This window comes from Anser anser, assembly GCF_964211835.1.
Source record: "Anser anser genome assembly, chromosome: Z".
Taxonomy (NCBI): Eukaryota; Metazoa; Chordata; class Aves; order Anseriformes; family Anatidae; genus Anser; species Anser anser.
The window spans coordinates 71280027-71306703 of NC_139723.1; the positions used below are offsets into that span (position 1 = coordinate 71280027).

General features: G+C 38.4%; 1 protein-coding gene across 1 annotated transcript; it reads left to right on the forward strand.

Moving 5' to 3' along the window:
• Positions 1–26677, forward strand: EMB (embigin). The gene is made up of 12 exons (XM_083817133.1): positions 1–36; positions 401–692; positions 5589–5672; positions 7820–7912; positions 9246–9335; positions 12274–12448; positions 13701–13789; positions 17132–17259; positions 18415–18697; positions 19466–19499; positions 21401–21474; positions 22738–26677. Exons 2-11 carry the CDS (start codon positions 596–598, stop codon positions 21456–21458), a joined length of 1131 nt encoding a protein of 376 aa, XP_083673259.1. The 5' UTR covers positions 1–36; positions 401–595; the 3' UTR covers positions 21459–21474; positions 22738–26677.

The window sequence follows — 26677 nt, forward strand, 5'->3', positions numbered from 1 at the left end:
AGACAAAGGGCAGAGAAAGGCCGTGCTCTTCGCTAGGTAATCTTCTCTCAGGAAACCTTACTGGAGCCAGCTGCCTCACAACTCCGTTCAGGCAGAGGTGGTCCGGCGGCAGCAGCCCCCTTTCGGCCAACACCACGACGCCAGCCAACCCCCGAGAGGGCTCGGGCAGCTCCTCAGGCCGCCGCCGAGGCCGCGGTGGGCCGGCAGCCCCCTCCGGCTGTCCCCCGCTCCCACCCCCGCCGTCGCGGCTCCGCATAAAGCCCGAGCGGGGCCACTGACGCCCCGCCGGCGGCGTGTCCTGAGGTCAGCCGCCGCCTGACGTTTGGCGTGCTCGTGGCGTTGTGGGCTTTTTTTTTTTAATTATTATTTTTATTTATTTATTTATTTATTTTTTATTTAGGCTCCTGTCGCAGCTGCGGCAGCCACCTCCGCCCCCCCCCCCCCCCCCCACCTCAGAGGCTCTGCGGCCCGCTCCAGGCTTCCCCAGCAGGGCGGTAGCGCGGGGCTGGGCCAGCGGCTGCGGCGGGGCGCGGCGCAGAGCGGAGCGCGGAGGGAGGGCGGGTGGCCGGAGGATCCCGGCGGCGGGGCGCCCACCATGCCTGCGCCCACCGTGCATGCACGCTTCTCCGGGAGCCGCCCGGGGCGGCTGCTGCTTCTGCTCTGCCTCTGCCTCCCGGGAGGGAGCCCCGCAGGTAAGCGCTCCCTCCTCTCGCCGGCCGGCGCCGGGCTCGGGGTGGGCTGGGTGAAGGGGTCCGGGAGCGCCGCCTCGCACCCAGTCCCACGGCCCGCGGAGCATCCCTCCGGGGTCCTGCCGCCGCCGGGCTGAGCCGGTGGTGTGCCCAGGAGGTGCCCCTCGGCCCGGCGATGAGGTTCGTCCTTCCGTCAGCCCCCCTCGGGCGTCGAAGCTTTCCCCCGGCACACCGGTTTGCCTCACCCAGCCCCTCAGAAACCGACTTGGGACAAGTGCCCGGGCCTGGTGGCAAGTGGGGTCGCCCGCAGGAAAGGGTGATGGTCTGGTGCCCGGCTGTGTCTGGTGGCTCCAGATCCTCCACCCTGCCTGCCTTCTGCCTCGCAGATGGGAGGATTTATTAGTTCACGAGGCTAGGGCAGGGAGGTTGAGGCATAGCGCTTGGTGGCTGCCATATTTTTAACAAATAGGGCATTAAAGTCCTGAAACCCCCCGAGTCCCTCTGAGTCTGAAGCAGGTAAGCTAATTTAGTCAAACATTAGTATGTTCAGACCCCTGACAGGGTCTGAAAAATGCCTCTTGGAGGATTCTTACCTAGGACCTTTAAATGCTGCTTTTAAAATATTCATAAAAAGGGACCTGAATGTGCTGGGATGTGTGCTTTCTCTGGTGTTTTTCAGTAGTCCAAGAGCAGGCCAGACACTTCTAAGGAAACATGAGCTTACTTCTAAAATTAGTGGATTTCTACTATTGATCACTGTTTTTTAAAGCCTGGCAGAGTGCCACAGAAGGGTATTGGATGGAAATACCAGATTTCTGGTATTTGCCATAGAGGATGCAGTTGTTGGAGCACATCTTGCCAAGGCTGGCAGTTCTGCATGTTACGTGAACGTCATTAATGCTTTAGCTGCATTTTCCATATGTAGTATATGAGTAAATAGTTGTACATTTCTTGGTTCCTCTGTTAATCACTCCAACACTGAGAGGAGATCTATGCAGATTCCTCCATGGTGATAATCTTAAAATTTGTAGTAGTTTCACAAGAAAACAGTGTAGGAGAGAAAACGTCTTGCAGTTCTCAAAGCTTGTGTAAAATATGTGTATTTATGTACACACATAAATTAGAAGACCTTTTTAACAGGATCTCAGTTATCAAAAAGTTTTGTGACTGTACATGGCATAATATTTGTAGGAACCTGTGAGTCATGGTATGGCAACCTGGCCAGATGACACTTATTTTTTGATGACTTTTACTACCAGAACCTGTACCTAATGGTGACTGAAAAAATTCTAAACTTACATAAAGCCATCAGTGAAATGAAATCCTCTTCTGGCAAAAACAAAACAAAAACACTCTAGTAGGTAATTTCTGCAAATCTACCGTCTTTCTAAAGTAGTAGATATCATATCTGGTTTTGAGCAGACATCAGAAATGAAACAGTGACTTTAGCCTGTTTTACCCTCTGTATTTATAAAGTGAGGTTATTGTTTCTCAGACTTCATATAAATATGAAAACATTTAAGAAACGCAACTTAAGTAAGTAGAAAGGCTTCATACTATGATTTGCATATTGTCTTAAGTACAGGGAAATAGTGCTTTATTCTTTCAAGCATAGGGACTATCTGCACAGGTGCTCCAAAGTGAAGTTCTTGCAACTTTGGAAGCAGGTCTACTAACACTGCCTTTTGGTGAAGTCCAGAAAACAGTATGTTCTGGAGATGTGCAACTTCAGCAGTCTTCAATCAAAATAAATGTTTGCAGCAAAAGCAAATGGAGGGAGTACCACATGCACAATGACTGAGTTGCAGCAAGTTTGGTGAGATATCCCCCTGCAGCTGGTCAGGCTGATGCCAAAAGGCCTCCTAGATGTTATTTTGAGATAAGTAACTTGAGTGGAGATTTTTATTATTCTGTTACTTTTGTCTTTCAGTCCTGATAAATTTAATTGCTTTGAAAAATGTTAACCATCACTTCTATTCTGTACTGAGTTTAGGGTAATCTCTAATTGCTAAGTGTCAAGACGTAGAGTTCTTCAGAGCTTGCTGCTTCACTTGGATGCTGTTTCAGTTGCCTGGGTTAGTTGGAGCACATGCTGCCAGATTCCTTTAGGAAAAGCAAACCCCCCACATCTCATCTGCTAGCTTCCGCCCCTAAAGGTACCAACGAGCTCTGTGAGTGGTGGATACACCTGTTTTCTTAGACTCTGCTTCCATGTTCTTGTTTTCTGGTTTGCCCTGAAGGCAGGGCTTTTCATGGGGCATTTGGAAGCCCTTTGTTTGGATTCTCCAGTGCTTCATGAGAGCTCAGACTGCAGCTTTTTCCTTTCTAGTGCCACTGGGAGATTCCGGCTGCCAGTCTTGGAAACTGCTGAATGCATTTCCACAAGAAATAATGGGTATTAAATCCATGGATAATAAACATTAAATTAATGATGCTAAATTATACCAAATTGTATCTTATTCTTTCCCTGTTTAACCATTTTTCTCTGCTGCATTTTAGTGAAGACATTTAAGTGGGCCAGGCTGTTTGTAGAACTCAAAGTGAGCAAATAGATTAAAAAGCCTGAAATTTCTGTGGTGATTACAAGTATGGTATACATCATGCTTTATCTCCCAAATATTGTCTACAGCAGGGACGGTGGAAAAATATATTGGTGTCCTCATATTCGCCTGCCCTTTCTGTGTAGGGCAAGAAGAACTGAGCAGTCCTCATTATTGATTAAAGCTAATGCAAATCAATTATAGGCTAAGGCATTTCAGCCCTGAGTCAATAGTTTGAGAAGTTATTCCACTGGATATGCTTACATCACTGCCTCTCTTGATCACACTGGTCATGCAGTAGTGGGTCATCTCCATAACCTATGCTATTCAGCAGGATGCATATGAAAGGGTGAGGTGCGGTGGTACCTCCATGCCATGCAGTTTTATGTATGGACAGATGTAGAATCAATGGTGACCAGAAATAACACTCCTCGACTGCTTTCACTTGGTATGTTAATCAAGGAGGACAGCCAAGATGAGAATCCTATTAGTATGCAAACCATGTTGCAGGTTATTTGGCTTTGTTGCAGAATGATAACAGAGGTGCTGTAGAGCTTGGCAGTGGCGCCTTTTAAATTTATCATCTTGGGGGATTTTAATTACTGTGCAGGTGCTATGTCTACTAAGCTGACCCAGAATCAGGTGATCCATGACACCATGACTCCCTCAGAATGCCTCAAGATGCTGTAGAGATATAAAATTCATGGACCTTCAACCTTAGCCTTAATATCAGGAACATAATACCCCTCCCTCTCATCACCTCTGTAAAGCAGACTTGGCTTTCACACAGCTGGGTCATAAGGCAGCAGGTACTCAGTCTGAACAGATTTCTTTATTTCTTAAGTGCTTTGGGTGAAGGGCAGAGGGGCACTTTTGGCTGTGGGACCAGTGCACTAATTAACTATGAAAAATAAAATGCCAGTTGTGAAGAACCACAGATGCTTCATTTTAAATTATACTCTTCAACTACCTTATTATAATCTTGATCCAAACTGGTTGAAGTATGATGGGCAGATTGAGAGAGCAGATAGTGCGGGCCAGGCATGATTCCGATGCAGTTTACAGTGGTTGTATGCTGGAGATGCCACTGGGAAAGCCTGTAGGCTGTCTGTGATTGTAGTACTGAAATAGCATAGGAATGTTAGTAGCATTGTTCAGGTGTAGGAAACTAGCAGTATGGAATTTCACCTGCTGCTGAAAGCACATGGCTCTCTACAAGTCTGAATGTGTTCAAACTGATGTAGCTCTTCACTTTTCATTCCATGCTTGATACTCTCTTGAATATCTAGTAGAGATTATTACCCCTTCTGTCTGTACTTAAAACTGCAAAACACAGTGTATGTGCCCTTCTTTCCCTGGCTACAAACACAGCTTTGTAACAGTTACCCAAATCACTTAAAAGCTACTGATGTGAGGTTCCTCTGAGTATAAGGAAGAGCACATTCTACTGCTATGGCAATGGAATATGTCCTGAGATATCTAATCATGTGAAGATAATCTTTATTTTAAGCTAGTTAGTTCTGCCATCCAAATGTGGGAACAGAAAGTAAGCTGCAAGCATCTCTGTTTTTGTAAGTTTTCCAGGGACCTTGAATTCACAACAGAGTAGTCACACAGCAGCATACTAAAACTAAGCAATTTAAAAATTTTTCCCTCTTCCCCTGCTGTCCTTTCTTCAGTAAGGAATGTAAAGCAAAACTCTGGAGTTTTGCCTGAGTCTTACAAAAAATGTATTGTAAGAACCAAATCAGACTTGTGCTGGTGTTGGGGAAATCGGAAATAGTGATTAGCATTACTTAGTGAAGTCGGTGTAGGGTGACGCAGGTAGCTTTTCTTTTGCTCATCAAAGTGATAGTTGAAGGTAACGTAGTGGTTCACTCTGTCACAAGGTACACGTATGCAAGGTTGTAATGGATTTGTTACTGTATTGCTGAATCTGCCAATCTGTTTAAAAATAATCAACTAGTATAAGTATTATCTGCTGCCATAAGCTAAGCCTACAGACAAGATGGGTCTTGAGTGCTGGTTATAAAGCTTACTAGTCTGCTGAAATTTCTGAAGAATAGCTGAGAAGAGTGGTCTGACTAAAAGCTGATTACAGGAAAAGATCTGAACACAAAACTCTCCATCAGGTAATTAGAAAGGTCAAGTAAAAGATAAAGCCTCTTCAAGCTCTCTTGCCTAAAATAAGCGAAAGTCAACTAATTAAAAGTAAGTTTTTGGCATTTTGTCTGTTTATGCTCAGAAGTCAACAAAACAATGGTAGTGGGGAGGCTCTCTTTGAATTCTGTTCATGAACTAGATATTTCTTACTCAGTTGTGAGAGAATAAAGCTTCTTTAAAGCCTTTTTGTTTTTAGATCTAGCTGTGACACCACAGGATGCCAATCAGACTCAAGAGAACTCTTTGACTCGGATGCCAACTGGACTTAAATCATCTCCTGGTAATTATTTTATTTCACTATATCTAGAGTTATTATACTTTTTTCCCAGTGATCCTACCTTACTGTGTGTAGAGTTTACACTTTCAGACTAATTAATCCTTTTGTAACATTCTTCAGAAGAAAAAGAAGCAAATGCATTGTCTAGGCCTTTTCAAGCCACTTCAAAAATGTAAGCATCATAAGCATCTCAAGGACTGTGGAAAAAGCTGACAGTTCTGTGAAATTGCCGTAAAATCAGACAATGACCCTAGAGAAGTGACAATTCCCAAACTAGAAACATTGCAGGAAGTTCTGTTCTAGCACTTAACACTTGACAATTTTTCATGTGAAGACTTGGCTCTTGTATTAGTGAGATGTGCAATAACATCACAGAATCATTTTACCTTCATCTATCTAATTATCTATGTGTCCTAACCTTCTGTGGACCCTGCCCTTTATTTGCTTTTATTTGGGGACCCTAATTGTGGTTGTGATTGGGATTAGTGTGTTCCATACTGGAGAAGAAACTGATGATTGTTTATTCCTACCTCAGATAAGAGCAGCGGGAGTTAAGCAGTGCACAAAAGCTCTTGCTGATTAACACAAATCAAACTTGGGCTAGGTGTATTTATACGTGAACTCATAGCAAGTTCTGACAAGTTATTCTAACCACTCTTCTATCTTTGAAGATAGTGCTAGTTCCCTGATGTTCAACTTTAGTGCTTTTTTAGCAAAATGTGTGTGAGAACTAGAGTAAGTGCAATGTCTAATGGATTTAATAATTCTGCATGCACATGCAGACACACACATGAAGTAAAGTACGTAAGGTATTTTGCATAATGTGACCTTACCTGACTATGCTCATTTGATAGGCAGTTTGAGGAAGAAAGACAATATGAGATATCTATCAGTGTGCAAGCCATTTTATGAGTTTTTTTTTTTTTTTGAGGTAGATTCGGAAAGTACCAGTGCCAGTTTGTATGGTAGTTGTTATCCATCACCTTGAAGGATTTCAGAAATGAACCAGGTGATGCATATAGTAGGCTCACATAAACTCGGGTGATCAAGAACAACCTTGGCATGCTGTCACAGCATTTGAACACACACAAAGAAAATTATTCCCAGACCTTCTTCAGCCTTCATGTCTTATTTCAGGTGTAAACTTTTGAACTTATTTGTTTCTACTTTAGACAGAGATTGATGCTTGCTTGCACTCCTGTTCGGAGAAAGAGGACTTTCTGTCTAGTACTAGGAGACAGTTTCATAATTTGGTTGCTTAAAAAAATGCTAATTTTGGACTAGTAGTCAGGATTGACAATAACACTCTACTGTCAACAGCTACCAAATGAACTAGCCTTAAGTGCTTCCACATTGTCCACCTTAATATACAGGTTTATTGTTTCTTTAAACTGACTGAAGCATGAGGGAAGGTGTGAAAGCACAGATGGCACAGCCCAGGCATAAGGCTAATTGCCTGTGGCATAACATTCCTCAGGTTGTGAGTTGACACCCTGACATGGTGAAAAAAAAACAAAACAAACTTGCTTTACAGAATGGGCAAGCAGTTTGAAGGCATGTGGTACTTCTGCTTACATTTGCTCAGAGACACACAAGATGCAAACCACTAGCAGGGACTTCCTTCAGCACAACCAGATTCTGGCAGCAGCTATAGCTGAGAGGCGTGTGTGTGTTTGATTTTTAAACCTTACCTTTAAAATCATTATTTTATGCAGCAAAAGGAAAGAAGAAATACCTTGAGGATGTTTAGGCTTTCAGAGATGAGATTTCTACTGCACAGTGATAAACTCTGCCACCCAGTGCTTAGAGAAGCCGTAGCCCAGTTTTCTCTTCCAGACTCCGAAGGGGAACACTTGGGAACCTTCTCAATGCATAGACAGGAGAGATAATGAAGTATCTTTCCTTCTACAAAACCTGGAATCATTTCCTCCTGCAATGCTGTACGATTAGGCAGATTCAACCTAAAATTATAATTCATCTTAAATTATGTAAACAAAAACTGAGACTAAAACTACTTCGCGAGTATGTAAAACACATGGCTTAAAATACATAGTGTATTTTATTTAACATGTGGATTTTTATTTTTTTTGTCACTGAAATTTAAAGATAATAAAGTCAATATCTAACAGCTTTGTTTTTAAACCTTTCAGAGCCCATGACAACTGCACGAACTGTGAACCGGCAAACTTGGGGGGGCAGCATTTCAGATCACTTGACGCTTGGACCTGAGGCATCTACACCTGGTAAAAACAATCAGATATCTTATTCTTTCTAAATTTCAGTTACCCCAAGGTTCTGCCATGTCTGTGTTTTTTTTTTGTTGTTGTTTTTGTTTTAATTTATCAAGTAATTATGGAGGAATTATATTATTGGTAATTACCAAGTTAAAAAGTTTGATGAAATCAAGACTGTACAAGTTCTGTTTAAAGCTGTACAGAAAGGATGCGGAAACTGAAAAAATGGAAGATTGCTGTAATTGTATTGAATTGACCTTTCCTTTAAGTGTAATTTCCACTGCATTTTCCCAGAGCGCGCACTTCAGTTTACTGGGAACTTGTTTACCGGGAACTTGTGTACAGAACCAATGAAACAATTATTTATGTAGATGTGGAAGGGTGATGTTTCCTTAGCTGGTCTGAATCTGCTGTTAAAGCTGCAGCTTTATTAATTTACTTCATTGCTCTGGTCTTGAAATGTGAAGAGCAGAAGTATAGTGGTAAGCATAAACAGTCTAATCCCACAGTTGCCTACCTGACAGCTGTCTCAAGTTTTGTAGATTTGTAAATGTAGTCCCTTAGCAGTATGTAGTCTCTTAGCCCTACAGAAGAGGCATAAGAGGCATATTGCTAGCCATCTAATCCCTTTTAAATGTCATTTTTGCCCCGAAAAGGAAGGGGCTACACTTCTAGTAAGGTAGATTATAGTATGTATTGATGCACTTTATGTGGGGAAGCAAATTCCCTTGAGTATAACAGGAGTCTTGTGAAGTAGTGCAGAACTCTGACCATGTTCCACTGGAGCCCAGAGCATTCTTGCGTCTAGATTCAGTGTAGTAGTATCTGGAGAAGATGGTCTACCTCTAGCTTTGTGGCTGTTAAATTGTGGTGGTATCAGGAATAACTGTTCTGTCCTTCTGTATTCTCTTTCTGTTTTTCCGATGTTTATTACTTTTCCAAGCCCTGTTTAACTTTGCTGTAGTACCATACAGGTCTAGGATCCACGTCTTCTTAGGAAACGGACACATATAAAAATGACTCTTTGAATTAGGCTGTGAAATAGATAGTTGTGCCCTTTTTGGAGTATTCTGAAATTCACAATTAAAGCATTATATAAAAGCTAGAAACCATATTCTAAAATGGCATAATTATTACAAAAATGGCCATACGACCCTGCTACTTAAAGATTGTGGCTACTAACACAAACTGTATGAATGGATCTCCATAGGAGTCAGCTTTGGCAAAGTTTTTTTTTTTTTCCTGAAAGATTGCTGTAAGAAACAAATGCAATACCATATTGCTGTATGACTACCTTTATAGTATCATAACATACCACTTCATTTTCCCCACAACCTTCTAGGTCCGGATCTTACCACGCTGGAGTTCAAGCAGGACACCAAGTTGAACACATCTAATGGCTTTTATGTGGAATATGAGGTACTCCTTTCTGGTGAGTATGTTCTCTTCCAGTTATGTTACAAATATGTATGATTGCATGCAGTATTTTCTGTTTGTTTTAGGAGTATATATGAAGGTAGCTTTTTACTGAAGTAAGCGATTCACAGCAACTGAACGGGCAAGTGATGAGGTCATTTAGAGAAAAAATGAATTAATTAGTTGCATTATTTACTATTGTTTTCTAATAATTATTTTGCAGTAGAGAATGAAACTCTGAGTATAATATTAACACTATAAGTAAAACAATGCATAGCTATCATTTTTCCCCCCCACAAATCAAGTGACGTTTTCTTTCTTCTGGTGAATCCACTTGAAGAGACAACATAAGGTGCAGTGTTTCTTACCCAACAGGTGCTAGCCAGCTTCTCAGCATCGCAAGAGTTAGAGCACAGAGAAAAGACAAGGCAAACCCCCTCCTAAGGTAGATGCGAAGTTCCTGGTTGCCAAAGAAGAAGTTATAACTATTTTTTTGGTTAAATAAAAAAACTGATCTAACAGGAATTACTTAGAATTGAAAAAGAGATCAATTAGAACTCCTGTGCAAAATACTGGTATGGTATTTTAAGGATAGGCACATAACATTTATGCTGTATTTTCTTACAGCATTATTTTCTTCTAATATAAAATGAGGTAGTTAATAAGATAGTGTCTGTTTCTTGCTCTGGTACAAGTATTCTCGGTGCAGATGCCCTAGGTAGCAGCCTTCCTAATGGCTAATCTTCAACAGCATAGGGTTTTCATGTTCCATTCATTTCAAGTATGGATTTAATTTTAGAATAATGAATCTCAAAAGGTACCCTTTCTATTTTTACCCACTGTGATTAGCCTGACTGTAAAACTTCACTACTGTGAAACTAATTCCATTTGCAAAATTACTTTGATCATAAACAGCCAAGGTGAGTTATGCTTGGCTTACTTACTGAGTTTAATAAATGGATCTAATAAATGAGTTGCACTGATTATGGCTCTGCTGTATAAGATGGATGTGTTGTACCTCTTGAGTTTAACTCCAGTTCAACAGAGCTGTAATTTTTCAGTTGGGACTTGAAGTTCTGGGCACGCTGTTCTGTAAGCTGAAAACGTCTCTGCCAGACCCAAAAGAGTTTAAATATTCTTTGGGAGTATCTGGTGGTTCCACCTCAGCCAGGCTTTTGTGCTTTTTAGGTGTGATTTTCATTAGCAAGTCAGAGGTGTACTTTAAAACTTCCCTTTCTCTGAGAAAGGACTCAAGGTGTGAAATCCACGTACACTTTTTTTGACTGTCAAGTACTACAGGGTGGGCCTGTGGTTGAGGTGAGGTCCAGAATGAATTTTCACAGAGTATTAGATAGGCTAACCTCAGCTGTATCTAGAAGGCATGAAAGAAAAGTCCAGTTATGAAATAAAATGTCAGTGCTGATGAGTACAAAGTCAGAGGTGATTTTTTTTTTTCTTTCATAAAAGGCTGTTTCTTTATATGGATTGAAGAAGATAACTTTGCTGTTGAAACCTGCTTTCTGCTTACACATACTTCAGGCTCATGCATCTGGTTAAAAGCCAAAGGACAGTTACTTTTTCTACTACATTGCAGTGTTTTCAAATTGACATTTACAGTTCCAGTGGCTTGTTAATAGGAGGCAGCCATAAATAGGTTTGAAAATGGTTTGGTTTCAAGCTGAGCAGCTATAGCATTAAAGGCCGGATCCAGCAATAATAAGGTTGTGGATTTTAACAACTTCACTGGCAGCAGGACAATAACCATAATTTTACAGCATTGAAAAAATTTGCAACTGACTGATACATAGATGCATATAAATAATGACAAGTCAAGCTCTTTTTGATATTACTAATATAACATCAATATAACCGGTCAAGGGAAGTGATTGCCCTCTTCTGCTCTGCACTGGTGTGGCCTCACCTTCAGTACCGTGTGCAGCTTTGTGTTCCACAAAATAAGGAGGATATAACACTATTAGAGCACCCAAAGGAGGGCTACAAAGGTGGTGAAGGGTCTAGAGGTGAAGATGTATGAGGACTGGCTGAGGTCCCTTGGTTTGTTCAGCCCAGAGCAGAGCAGGCCGAGGGGAGGCCTCATGGCGGCCTGCAGCTCCCTCACGAGGGGAGCGGAGGGGCAGGCGCTGAGCTCTGCTCTCTGGGGACAGCGACAGGACCCGAGGGAACGGCATGGAGCTGGGACAGGGGAGGGTCAGGCTGGGTGTTAGGGAAAGGTTCTGCACCCAGAGGGTGGTCAGGCACAGGGACAGGCTCCCTAGGGCAGTGCTCATGGCACTGAGCCTGCCAGAGTTCAAGATGTGTTTGGACAACGCTTGCAGACAAATGGTTTGGTTTTTGGGTGGTCTTGTGTGGAACCAGGATTGGGACTCAGTGATCCTTGTGGGTCCCTTCCAACTCAGGATATTCTGTGATTCTGTGACGAACTATACATATATAGCGATACACTTTTAATCCTCTAAGCATGTATTCATTACAAAGTTGTTAAATTTTTTTTTTTTTTAATATCAGATACAAGTCAAAAAGGAGGTTTAGACTGTGCAGACATTGTTACCCCAATCCCTATCCCACCTCCTGTAAGAACAAAGTATTTCATAATTTAACCCAAAACAAAAATAAATCAAATCATAAATCTGTCTTTCTCTCAGTGATATGAATATGAATCTATATTGAGCCTTCCAGGAAAGCTACCTGTATAATTGAGTCACTATGTTGTTTTTGTTATGGGTATGTATAATAACTTAGTTATGTGTTAAAAGAACTGCTGTCAAAAGCTGATTGGTATTGTAATTTTGTTCACACTGGAAAGTATAACAAGAAATAAACATAACCACCTGTAATCCCATGTAATGTTGAGCACTATATTTGAATCTCTTCTTTCCTTAGAACAAAGAAATAAGATATTTTTCATATAAATACTACTTTTAAACTTCTGTTAGGTGAATCTGGTACTGCTGTGGTAAAAAATATCACTTTGGACAGTGCAGTTAGAATTGAGCTCTCATGCAAACTGGATGATAAATATTCCTCTGCGAAAGTGCTTCAAGTGACTTGGAAGAAGGGAAATGAAACAATTGGACACATCAATAAAACGGAAAATAGCTGGAGCATCCAGTAAGTAGCATTCTTTGCAGTTTGACTTTAATGAATTATTACGTTATTTGTTTAGGGCTGCGTATATGCCTGTGTATAGTAGAAAAGAACTGAATGCAATGATTAATAGGTGCTCATAATAGCATACTGAAGCTGAGAAAAGGAAAGAAGATTGCAGTTACCTCAAGTCTGGAGGAAGATCTCCTGTTTCTTCTCCTAGTGCTGGATAAATAATGTTTCTTCAAGACAAGAATATAGGATAATGGCCCAGTTCTTTGAGGCCTGGTAATTCTGTTCAGTAAGCAAAGTAGTAATTTCAGTCAGAAATTGCTAACTGGTCTCATTTTCTTCTCCTACTACCATGTTATCTACCATTCTCTCATCAGTGTTGTTTTGCAGAGGTTTGAATGGCATCAGTGACCAATTTTTTACTTAATCATCAGAATAAAGAGAAGAAGGAATAAGGTTTACAGAAGAGATTATTTGGCTTGGTTTAAAGGTTTTCAGAACTGTTTTACAGCTCTGCACAAACTCGAGAAATAATGCAAAAATTGTTATTCAACTGATACAATTTACATTTTTTTTTTCTTTTTAAGTACGATAGTAAATGGGCTAATTTTAACCAGGTAGTCTCAACTTGATTTCTGTATTGGTTTGTTTTCGTAACATCAGTAATGTCCATATAAAATTTCTATAATAGAAAATGTGATGAGAATGTTCTATCACTGTTCTGCTACTACATGTACATTGCTACCATGTACACAAACACAAAAAATAATTCCTGTAAAATTAATCTAGTCCAGCATCTTCTCTGCTGTCAAACTATTAGATGACAGCTCTTAAGCTGTTCTGTGTTGGACCTAAACTAACCCATTGATGGATGGGCTTTAAAAAGATCAAACCATTTAAATTATTTCATGTCCTGTGTAGCATATGCTATAGATTTCTCATGGTGAAGCCACATCTAACTCAGTAAGTTGTGGATCATACTACTTAAAGACATTTGGTCCTGTGTGAGTGCCTGTGAGTAACAAGGGTAAGAATGGTGTCTATGTTCTCTATGTGCTTTTCTAATTTCTTAAAAATGTTGTGCTGGTTTACATTGCACTGAACCTGGGTCTTACTGTTTCAGCAGTATCTGTTCTCTGTTCCACTACTAAACTCTGCTGGTTTCTTCATAATGTTTATTAGCAGTAATTTACAGCTGTAGGACAAAAAAAAAAAAAAAGCAAAACCAACATGGTAAAACTTTTCTTTTTTTTTTTTTTTTAAGATTGACAATCTCAGATAACAGTAAGCTGGGAAGTTACAGTTGTACTGTGCAAGGTGAAGAAAAATTCAGCGTGGTATTTCATTTACAAGGCAAGTTATGTTATATTTTGCTTCAACTGACAATTGAAATCTGGTATTAATGGTTCCTGGATAATATGGAAATTGCAATTTAACTTGATGAGTGGTCACTAATACGGCCAAGCTAAATGAGTATGACTATCAAACACAATTTCTATAGAATTGAGAGAAAGCAAAAGTTTTGGAACAAAAACTAAAAGCTTTTTTAATAAAACCTGATAACAAACAAAAGTATGTAAGCTGATTTTAATTTTTCCCCATAAAAGAGTAACTGATTTTTCCCCTACCTTCCCAATCCCTCCAGAGGGAGTACATATTCATAACTTTTGGTGGAGGTTGGTGAGAGTGGAAAAGGCTCTCTGGATGGTATCTCATATCAGTTCTTCAGAAAGCACAGCCAATGACTTGAAAACTTGGCCTTTGATTTAGTGTTACATGAGTAGCAACAATTGGCAGAATGGGGGCAGGTTTTTGAACAAATTCAGTTGTATTTCTGTAACACCAAGTTAATGCTTCAGTTTGTCTTTCATTATATATTAAGAACAACCCGTATTATAACCAGTAAGTGTGCTTCATTGGACAGCATGAGTGAAGAGCTGAACACTTAGACCTTCCTTCTCCAATAATTTCACCCTTGATAGTTGTAGGTAAAATCCAGTTGAATGAAAAAACATGGAAATGAAAAAAATACAAGGTACTGAGGGCATACATCTCAGATGGGATTTACTTCCATTCTCTCTACACACCATCCAGAGTTTGCAGTGAGCATGGCAAGCATTTGATTTATGAAAGCTCCTGAGACTCTGTGAACTAGGAGAGATTCTAACTGAACACGGGCTCCTAAAAACTCTTGACTCTTAAATAACTACCCTAACTTCAACTGATCTGACCAGCAAGGCTGTGTAATACTCAGTGCTGCAAGCTGGCTTTGTTCAGCATGGTATCTGGTCATACGACTTCGGGGAAACTCTCATGAACATTCAGGTTTTGCATAATGATGTTGTTACCTGCTTTAAAGCTTTCAACCAGGGGAGACTACCTTGCAGTTCTGTGGAAAGACAAAGTTGTAGTTTATTTGAACCTCTTTTTTTCTGAAAAGGATTGTATACTTTCCTTATCGATGTGTAGGTAAGATTTAGTTCAATGGCCACCAAAGTTTGTAAGATTAAAAAAGGTAAGGGAAGCCTTATTCTTTTGGAAGTGTAAGATAACAATTTCAGTAGAGGCAAGAATACATCAACAGGGAAGTAATCTTTTCCAAAACACAGTGCATAGGATTGGTTGATTTATTACAAGGAGGTGGGAGAATTGCCTCACAGCAGTTGAATGCTGCCACTTCTGATGCCATAAAAGTGCTGGCACAACACGTCACATGATTAATGCAAGAGTGTAGGAAACAGGAAAGAAATCCTTGAATCTTCTAGTCAATAATGCAGTGAGAATAATTCTCAAACAGCAAGAGATGGGTAATGTGTTGGCCTAGACAAAATGGCTGAAGTCATCACTGCTGTGACTAATGCCGATAGCTTTTCCACTCAGCTGCTAGGCACTGTTGGATGTGTTTCTTCTTCTGTCACCACTCCCCTCCTGGCTTGGAATAACCCTGAAGACTTTGAGAGGAGTTAAATTCTTATGCAGGTCTGCAGGAAACTGTAATGTTTTGAGAAGCCTTAAAGGAAGTTCAGATTATTAAACATGGTGACTCTTCATGGGTATTTTAAAACTAGTATGAAGTGTTGTAACAAAGGCTATATTAATGGCTAGATTAACAAATCATAGTCTTCAGTAATTTAGACTTGCCATTTGTTCATGGATTCTGCTTGCTTCAGCAGCTGTCCAGGTACATACACTGTGAAACAAACCTATTCTTTAAAACAGTGTGGAAAACTGATATAAATACTGACAGGGTCACCCATCTATTAATCTCCAACCATGTGGGGTTTTTTTGTTTGTCTGTAGCAGCAGTGTTTTGTGACCACATTCTGGGTGATTTGAATACAAAAAATCTGGGAGTACAAAGAATACAATCCCTGCATGCAAAATAAACTGCTCTGTTGGAGAGCCAGATCCCAGAATGCATGATGGACATTCATGTCCTTAATCATATCTGAGGTGGTCACATGTGTTGCTGTTTAAGTCTACGATTGTGCTTTGAGACTGATCAGCATGGCCAAGGTCTTTTTGACTGCTATGGAAATTTGTTGGGCTGTCTACAAGGGTTTTTGTATTTGCTTTGGCATGTTCTCTGCTTTTTTTTTTTCCAACTTGCTTTTTTTGCATCATGTATAAATTGCAGAGGAGGTGGTAGTAGTTATTAGTGAAGTTGTATCTTTTAGTGAAAGAGGTGAAGATATTCTGACACTACTCTTTCAAGTATGCTGTCAAGTCATTCTGTCATAACTGCTGAAAGCAAATTCCTGGCATGTTTTTTCTTGTGTGACCAATAGCATTTAAAAGACGTACTGGATCTGTACTTAAGAGAGCAATGAAACTTAACAAATGAAAATGAAATAAAAGGAAAACATGCTGGTAAACCTTAAAAGAACGAGGGAAAGGAGGGGGAAGGAGAAATCCTTAGTCTACCATGATATATTTGCTCAGCTCTATCTCTGTGCAATGCCTCAACATATTCAAAAGTCCTTTGTGGGCTTCTGCTCTTGGAAGGCTGCAGGGTATTTGCAGTTGCAATAGCTAGGACAAATAGCTCCAAAGTTGGAACCTGATAACTTGTTTCTTGTGGCCATGTTCTGTGCTTAGCAAGGTTGGATGAAAAGTCCTTTTTACTGGCATATACCCCAAAATTGTTTTTTCTTTAGTTAAGAAAATATTTACAACTATAAAACTCCCTCAATCTAAAAAGATCCTTTCAGTTATACACAAAAAGATCTGCATGCAGAACTTGCTTGATGCCATTACTTGGTAGCATTACAGCTGGAATAGAAGTCTGACAGTTTGCAAATTGAGTGAAATTGCAGAAAAGCTTTTGTAACTTTCTAGTGTACTAAAAATGAAACCTAGCTCACAGCTGTCAAGGAGGGTAAGAGGAAATGGACAAGGGTAGAAATCACCACGGACTAATTATCACTTAGTTTTCAATACAAGTTGGCAACTTTTATGATTATATATAAACTAAGAACAGTATTTCTATAGTCTTCTGTAGAAATTCTATATTTGGAATATCAGCATGAAATAACTTTTCATTAGTCATGTGGTAAATGGTATAACTATATGTTTGTTATTCAAAGGGAAATAAAATGAATAGACTACTATGAATATGTATCTAAATATATTTTGTCTTTTTGTAGTATAAACCTATAGTTCTCACTTCATGAACTTTTTTCTACCTGTTCTTAGTACCGAAAATTGACGTAAAAGACAAACCTGTAATCACTTATGAAGGAGATGCAGCTGTGCTGGTTTGTAAAAGTCCTGGTTATACTCCCATTTCTTGGACCTGGTATATGACCAATGGAAGCGAACAGGTAAGATTCCCATCTGTCAGCCAAGAAAAACAAAGTGGCAAAAAAAAGTACAGACACTCTGGAATATATAATCACTTCAGGCACTACAGACTGCATTTCCATCAAAGTTAATGTGAATCTCTGTACATTGAGGGAGGGGGAATAAAAAAAAAAAGGCATTTATGCGATATTTAGAAGTGTTCATTATTACAGAAATGTAGTGTTTGTGTTCTGGCTTGGAAAATAAATATTGTACAAAAAGTCCCTGCTATACTCCTACAGTCCAGAGTAAACTAGTAAATCAAATCAGGTGAGTCTTGCGGTACCTTTTAAAAATAAATAATAATAAAAAATATATTAATGATGGTTACATTTATCAAATCTTACTGTCTGATACCAAAGAATCTTACCATAGCAGGATGATTTTTTTTAGCCATGTAAGGTTTTGGAAACTTAAGGGAGAACAGGAATGTCTCCATTCTTTTTCTACTTGTCTTTACAAGCATGTTCCCATTTCCTAGCCAATAAGACCTTTTTAAAAAATGGACCTGAAGGAAGTCATCCTATGGTGGACAGTGCTGTGCAAATTGATTCCGAAGGAGCTGAAATAATCTTCTCACTTCAGCTCCTGCCTTGAGAGCCTAGATCAGCAGTTTCCCACCATTCAGGTTCCCCATTAGCCTGAGGAGCACAGGCACTTTGGTTTAATCCTTTTCTGGGGGAAACTCTATCAACAGTGGGGAAGTAAATAAGTAGACTCAGTACTGCTGGAGAGAAGCGTTGACTTGCGAGACTATGCCAGCAAAGCAGCATTCCCAGCTCAGCCTGACTGAAGTCATATGATTTGTGCTGTGGTGAAACCTGGGCATCGGATCCTGACACCTAAGGCTTGTCAGTGGGAGAGTCTGTAGAGTCAAGTATACCTTTAATGTGATCTTAAATTAATTGACTAAAGCAAGTCAGGCAACTTGCTCCCTAACAGTGCATATTAGGGGACCCATGGTGGCCAGCTAAGATAAATTCTTCCATTTAAGGTGGACTAATTATACCTCATAAATGCCACATATTCTTAATTAATTTTACATCTCTCTCTATAGAGATGCTATAACTGTTACAAGTAATTTGATTAAACACTTTCTCATTGTATTAATACGACTTCTAATTTTTTATTTTCAGATTGCCATTAATGACTCTTTGCTGTTGGACAAGTATGTAATAAATAGAGTATTTCCCAACGTAACCCAACTGAAGATACTGAACCTCACCAGTAAAGATGATGGTGTATACTGGTGTGAAGCTGCTTTTGAACTAGGAAAAAGTAAAGGAAAACTGAAGCTTAAAGTTCTGTCACTCATGGTGCCACTCAAGCCCTTTCTAGCAATAGTGGCTGAAGTTGTTGTATTAGTAGCTGTTATTTTCCTTTTTGAGATATATTCGAAAAGGAGAGAGAAACGTGCAGGTAGGCTTTTTTTAGTCTTTCCTAGTTTTCCATTGACATTACAAACAAATGTTGAATATGACCTATACTGCTTCACATACAAGTTCAGTGTGACTTAGTCTGTGTGCTTTCTGATAAAATAATGCAATGTTTTAGGAAAAAAAGTACTTATGAATTTTTAATCTTTTCCATGAATCTTGAATTCAAGTATGAATTTCTTTCAATCTGAAATAGCTCCTCATAAATGATTTGGTACAGTCCTTAATATTTTTTCCCCTTGCTTCCAAATTAATTTTTGTTATACCTGTTTGGAGAATGTCTGGGAATGGAAGCAACTGCAAGTAGTAGGTAAAAAGTAGATATTAAAACAAAATTCAGTGATCCTGGTTGCTGAACCAAAGGCACATAGAGGAGCCAAACTAGATGTGCAAGATGAAACAAGACTTGATGTATAATTGTGTATATGTATTATATATGTGGGTATTGCATGCATAGGTATGCACATATTTTATCTATATATTTATATGTATATACATTAATGTGTATCATGTTATATATTATATATAAAATCACATTAATAGAATTTGATCAAAGTAAGTTTATTAACAGATTTGCAAGTATTTCCACTGGAGAGAGGAACAATTAGAAACTTAAGAAAAAAAAACTCACAATATTTGGTTTTGCTTGTGCATGGAATTAATTATATAATTAAAAATAGAATAACTTTTCCAGTGTCTGCAGTCAAGTAAGATGTTATATAATTCTGTTTTACCTTTTCCTGTTATGCAGAAGTTGAAAAAGAATTTGACCAAATTGAGCAACTGTAAGTAAGGAATTTATATATTACATTTCAATACTTTTTCATACTAGTTGTTATTCTAATTGGTAAGGGTTAATGAATGCTAAAGTACAGTTTATTCCCTTTCTTAAGACTTCGTAATTCCAGATTGCAGAATGCTGTTTTCTACCTGGCACTTAATTTTGGTGTTTGGAAGATAGTTTCCTAACAAAAGAAAATTGAAAATATCTCCTCATTCTAAACCCATTCTACAAGGAAAAACACATGCAAGTGGAAACTTTTCAGAAGAGGCTTTGAAATTTTTTTCTGACATATTTCTGTTTTGTCAGTGTTAATGTTTCTCTAATTTGCATGCAGTCAAAACCGTGATTGTTCTAGGCACCCTGTAAGTTTGTAGTGGCTGGGTGTTGGGGGCTGGTGTTGTCAGCTGTCTTGTTAGCTCCATCTTCAGGAGCAACCCTTCACTGTTCAGAGGGCTTGGGCTCCCTGGACACTGGATCCACTGCCTTGCTGGAATCAAAGGGGCAGCTGCAGGCACTTCTGCTGCTGTTCTGTTAGAGGGTTGGTGGTTCACCATACCTTGGGATGATGTGCTTTTAAAGGGTAGTTCACCTAAATTTTACTTCTCTTCCTTCCCTTGTCCCTTGAAGCCCAGACATTGTATTTGTCCTGTTAATTTTGCTTTTTTCTTCCAAGATGTCCAGCAGTTCCTTTTTCTCTTTAGATGTGTTGCAGTCTGCTCCCATTTTCCTTTCCCTCAAGGACTTTTTCCCTACTACCGTGGATCTGCTGTTCTTGTTCCTCTGAATAGTGCTTCTCCCTTTTTGAATTTTTGCTGCAGTGACCTTCTTTGTTTCTGTGCACTGTGTTCACTCTCCCATTCTTTTTTCAGTGCTAGCTGAAAATACATTTTAGTGCTTTTCGCCTTATCTAAACAGCTTTAAAGCTGTAATTTAATTATACTATGAAGTGGGGATTTGTCTTGGGAATATAGTGTGCTATTATACTGCTGAATGTTTGGGGATTTGTCTTGGGCTGAAAATTGAATAATTGCCTTTGTTGCTCAGCCATGCTTCTTATAAATGTGCTGAAACTGTATTACAGTAGGACGGTAACACAATATAGTGCACTAAAGTAGTAAGTTTTCATGTTGGATGAAATGCAGGATGTTTTGTGATGCCATAGTTTTTGATCAGCTCCTTGATCTTTAATTCACCGCTCTATCTCATAAGATAACCACATATAAGGAAAATCTATTAACCTATGTACTACTTGTCTGATTCTAATAATTGAAAGTTATTTCAACTACTGGTTGCTTAGAAGATAAATTTGTGTACCACAGAGAATGGCTCCAAAGGAACACTTCTTGTCTGTTACGTCAAGTGATGACTAATATGTATCTAAACTTGGTTCGTGAGATTATAATTGAAATGTCACATCCAGCAATATATTAGGTAGGAGGATAGTGATTCAGAAATAGATTTTTTTTTTTTTTTCCATCAAGGGAATTGTTAATTCAAATCTAGCATAAGTCTTGATTGTGACCAGTGTAATATAATTAGTTGTACTGAGGATGTTATCCTGTGTATTGTTTCTGTATTGTTTATGTGGTCATTCACTTTATATACAAATTTAAAAGAACTGAATGAAATGATAGCATAGCAGTTCTGGGAATACTATCACTGCAATGATATCCCTTCTGCCCAGAACTTGGTGGGTTGTTTTTGAAAGTGATTGACTTGAACCGTCACTACTTGGCTGAAAGACTTATTTATTTATTGTAAGTATTTCAGTTGCTTCAGTTTTGTATAATCTTATTTTTTCTTATAACCCAAATACATCTCAGATGCAGTCTGAATCTTGGGATGACTATGCTCATCCTGCATTTTGAAGTTGAGCTTTGAAATTTATCCTCTTTCTTACAGTAAATCAGAAGAAAGCAACGGTGTGGAAAACAGTAGCACTAGACACAGGAAAGTTTAATCTGGTTACTAGAAAGGTAAGTAAAAGACAAAATCCATAGACCAAAGTTTACTTTTTTTTTTTTTTTTTCTGGAGTACCCTAATACAAGGATAATAAAGAAATCCACTGTGCCATCCCAAATGTTTGTGTTTTTTTTAAATGTGGGGGCAACATAGTAACAGAATTCCCATTTAGATGGAACAACATATTGTCATTAATTGTTTGATGTCAGCAAGATAGTGAGTCCAAAACTTTGTAGCTGAATGCTGTCATTGTGGTTTAGTAGTTCCATTCACCCATGCAGGCCTTAAACTAGGACCCTGATTAACCTCCTTAATTGCTTGCCTCCTGATCATGAAACATTTCTGTGAATTTCAGGGTAGGTGCTGAGATGCAGAAGGGTTGTTGATGTATCTTTCAAGCTGGAATTTTAGATGTTTGTGGGATTAATAGAGGAAGGATGCAATAGCAAGAGTGGAACTCAAAATGGGGAATGTGACAGTACCAGAGATGTGAAGCAAAGCATTATAGGAGTTCAGGAAAGACAGAGCTTAATAGATAGTGACTGAAGGGACTAGTGGTAGAAGAAAGCAGAGGATGTGTGCCCCTGTGGAAGCTATATAATGAACTAACTTCCTAGATTCTGTCCTTTTTGTAGTTTAATTACAAGCTTCTGCATAGGCCAGCTGGAAATGCTTGTCAGAAGATCTGTCAGCTGAGGACCAATCCTACACACTCCAGCTGCTTCCCCTTTATCATTCCCTCTACATCTGGCACCCTGATCTATCATCTCACGATGAGAGCTTTGAGTGACTTTGCGTTTGTGTCACTGCTGGTACTGTCTTTTTCCTTCTCACAAGTCACCTGCCTAAGGGAAGAACATTTCCATGTCCATTGTTTTAAAGACCAGAATGAGAATAGCGTGAGGCAAAGATCGTATAAAGAGAATAACAAATCAGAAAACAAACAAGAACAAATGCTTTCCAAGAGTATGTTGTCTCCATTTCTTGCATGTTATTGTGCTTGTTGATTGCTGTGACTTAGGCTCCCATGGACTTAACCCATTTGGGATCTAAGCACCCATTTCCATAGTTGTGGCATATGACTCCCACTGAATCATTAAGGATTCACATCTCCAAATCGGGTTTCATTATTTACCTAGCCCCTCATGAAATGTACCACTCAAATACTTTGTTAAATATAAACTGGAATGCAGCTTTATTTCAAACAAACATAGAAAAATATTACACAGCAAAATAATAGAATTGATGTCGTAATGTGTTTGTTCTTTTAATTCAGGAGATTAAGCCTACAGAAGCGGAAATCATCACAAAGCTACAGAAGATATATGCAGCTATGCATTTTAAACATCAACCGTGCTTCTACATAGACTCTTCTACACTTGTGAGAAATATGATGCTTTTAAAATAGCTGTGAAATGACTCATTTTATACAGATAATGAATTCTAATATACTGCATATAGACTCTTGGTGTCTGTAACATTGATGTTTGTCATTTACTAAAAGGCAGTTTGTATGTGGTCAGATTTCGTATTGTTTTGTGACTGATCTGTTTAATTTTGTCATAAATTAGAACTATGCTTGCTTTTATTGAATGAACAGGTAATATAGAATGGGCTTATTATCAAAAAGTGGATATTGAAGGCTTGTTAGAAAGCTGGACTTGCAAGATCAAAAATGTATTTCCACCAAAGAAAATGCCTTTTACGAGCATAAAGCAAACGTGACATACAACCATTTTTACCAAAGAAATGGTCAAAGGGAAATCTTTATCATGACTTTAAATGAAACATCAACAGTTTCGCAACTTCCAGTGAACAGGAAAATGTCTTCATTATAACTTTTGCTTAGCTTTATTTAAATCAGAAGGAAATATAGGTATGTTTTGAGTACTTAAGAATTTCTTTTAAGATGTCCTGCCATATGGCTGTGGTGCCAAACTATTTCCATATAGGCTAAGCACTTGAATACTGTGCAGACTGGGTGTTTTGTCACTATTTCAGAATAGATGGAAGAAGCAATGGGGGTACAGTATCATACCAAAATAAAATTGAAATAATTCCCTACACTTGCACAAATGTAGACCACAGGATGTATGAGATATGCAGAACCAGTTCTGACTATACTTTATACAGAACACAGAAATTTTAAGAAATTCACCTATGTGGTTCTTAACATATACTGTGCAATTAGTATTTCTACTTGCTTTTGCTTATGGTGTTGCTTGACAAACTCTTATCAGAGAACAGCAAAGGTGTTGAACAACTAAAAATTCTAGGGTAATAAAGTAAAGCAGCATGAGTACCACTAGTTCTGTTCACACACAGAATTGTGGCACTGCTTAAATTGTGCTGTTGTTGTTGAAGAGTTAGCTGCCATAATAAATACACCAATTAATTACATTATATATTCAGCAACTGAAAATGTGCAACTAATGGAAGAACAGGCAACTAATAGAAAAACGGTTGATTGCATTACTAGCCTTTTTTTTTTTTTTCTAATCCAAAAGAAAAAATAGAATATCTTTTCTTTTGTGGACAGGAAAAAGTGGACTCTCCAAAAGCATTTCTTCTCCCAACAAAAATGTAAGGAAAAAAGCAGGCAGCATTTGCAAACTCCCTAGTCAAGTGAAAAGAAAAAAAATATAAATTGCATTGCCTCAAGTGGCCATTTCTTTTTGAAGACAGAAAAAGTAAAGGCTAGCATTGGCTGTTTTGTTAGAAATGAACAAAAGGTAGTCTGATCTGTACTTTGTTGCTACTTTTTCACATTTATTTAGCAGCTTTAACAAATAAAGGTTAAAGCTTGAATAAAAAACAATGGGAAGTATATAAACATGAAATGATTGACTGTAAGGGCTGAATACTGACGAAGATTTCCCTTGATAAGATACTATGTTTATTATATTTTGCCTTGGAGTTTCTATGCACTATAAAAGACAATGCATTTACAGGTTTTTATATGAATTTCTTATTGATATAACAGCATTTTTTTTTTGCTATAGTAAGTAAATGTTTGCAGGTTAAAAATAACTACTTCTGTATATTGATAGTTTGAAACATAATTTTAAGTTTATCATTTGTTATAGAATATGGATTTTTGTAGGAAATGCAGTAGTAAAAAAAGTAAGCTTACTTATAGGTCCATGAATTGGATTCTGAATAAAGCAGAATTCTTTGTAACTAAAACGAGGCTAGGTACAGTCCAAAAAAGCATACTATAAGGTGGGGAGGGAACAGGGGACTTCTAATCAGAAACTGGAACAACTTGTTTTTGCCTTCAGTTAGCATTCCCACATGATCTTAAAATTGTGGTATGAGGTCTTGGCCACCCATAGGCATGTTACATGAATAGTGTTTTGCCTTAGTAAACAAGGGCTGCAGTGACAGGAGGCAGGAACCAGAGAACCTGAACTGTGTACCTTAGATCTATGATGTGTTCCTCCTATCAGCACTGTATTAGAGTCAAACTGTCTGCTGAAATTGTAGTTTGATCTTGACCTGCTGCCAGCATGTTCTGCTTGCTCTGTTTCCAAGGGACTTGATATTTTTTGGGTTGGTAAGTAGGCTTATTCTTCACGTCTGCCTTGGTTCAGACCTTTTAGGTCTATTCCCCTACAGAGGGGAATAATAAAAAACAGCTATTAAATAATTGGCATAAGTAACTGGTATAACTCTAAAGGCAAAACTACCTTTTTTAGTTTTGATACCATGAAAGAATCTTTAAGGATCTATAAATACATATCTCATGAGAAATAGTTAACCCGTGTTGTATATATTCAAGATGTTCCTACTTGTTTGTTCAAGATGTTCCAGTTGTTTTTCGTATCTCTTTTATTATGCAAACATCGCATTTGACAAAACAAAAAAAGGCCATTAAAAAAAAAAGTAATTCTAGGCAAAGAGTTTTTTCATCTCATTCAAGCCAAAAGATACCAAATCAGAGCCAAAAATAGTTCTTAGGTTATTTCCTTCAAACACAGCAGTTAAATCCAAGTGTAAGGATCCACAGTTCTAATTCTAGTAAGCAAACTCCATACCAACAAAAAAAATTAATGTTCCTAAAGTACCTAATGCTTTGACCTATTCACTGAAAATCCCTCCACTTCCTGTACATCCAGAGCAGCTGCAAGACCAGATTCCTAGTTAAGTTGTACAAATCCTGGACAAATTTACTAGATTGTGAACTTGCATAAAACCATATGAGTAGTTCCTAAGGACCGAGACCTAGGAATTACCTAATAGTGGGCCAGGATAATTAAGCTATTAGCTGTAGGTCTGTACAATCCTGAGAAAGAGAGGAAAAAAGCCATCAGTATTAATGTTGATACCAAAATCTTCATTTGTGTGCACTTGTGTAATTGTTTTTCAGCCAAAGAAAACAAGGTTTATATTCTGACGTGTATTTAAAACTGTTGACTGAGCAACTAAAATTGGAAATAAACTTTCTAATTCTAAAAGAAAGAAAGTTGATCCTGGAAAACTTCACTAGTTTCAAGTAGTTCTGCAGTCCTATTATTTTCTCTTCCAGAACATGCACATATAGAATGCATTGAACTACGTATGAAATAAGATAATCAAAGTTCAAAGGCTTACAACTTTTTACCAAAGTGGTCTTTGAATTGTCTAAATTTATTGTTGACAACTGACTGAGCCTGTTTTTGTTGAACTTTATAAGACTTCAAACTTCTAATGTTTGTTCCATCTTAGCCAAAATAATGACTTTTTTTTTCTCAAAGACATTGTCTGGTTTGTTCGTCAATCAACCTTCCGTTTAAGAAAATAAAGATTGTATTATTTTTCATTAGTAGGGTAGTATTTCCATCAGCTGACTTGCTGAATTATTTTCAAGTTGACATTAAGAGTTCTGCAACAGTGCCTTGAAGGAAAGAATTTGTTTACCATAGTTAAGTTAATTTTTTCTCTTTTGCAATGTTTGTTAAGAGTTTCAGAGGAAATTTGACAGCAAAATATATTTTTCTATTAAAAGACTACTGAGCCTACTGCTTTTATCATGCTTGCCTTATTTTACTCTCTGATTTTATACTCTGTGCTCACTTGACTGTTTTATTGTTTTGCCTGAGCAGTAAGATGTATACAGAAAATGAAATATCTTCTCCTGTATGTTTAATATATATGCAATAAGGAGAATATAAGTATGAAACAGCAATATTGTACTTAGAAATAATTCCAATAAACTTAACAAAGAAACTATAAAA

Bases quoted from the DNA above. Each gene is read 5' to 3' on its own strand.
- EMB (XM_083817133.1), top strand. From the start codon at position 596: ATGCCTGCGCCCACCGTGCATGCACGCTTCTCCGGGAGCCGCCCGGGG. The intron at 7,913-9,245 runs GTAAAAACAATC...ACAACCTTCTAG, and splicing joins ACCTGAGGCATCTACACCTG to GTCCGGATCTTACCACGCTG. The intron at 13,790-17,131 runs GCAAGTTATGTT...ACCTGTTCTTAG, and splicing joins CGTGGTATTTCATTTACAAG to TACCGAAAATTGACGTAAAA.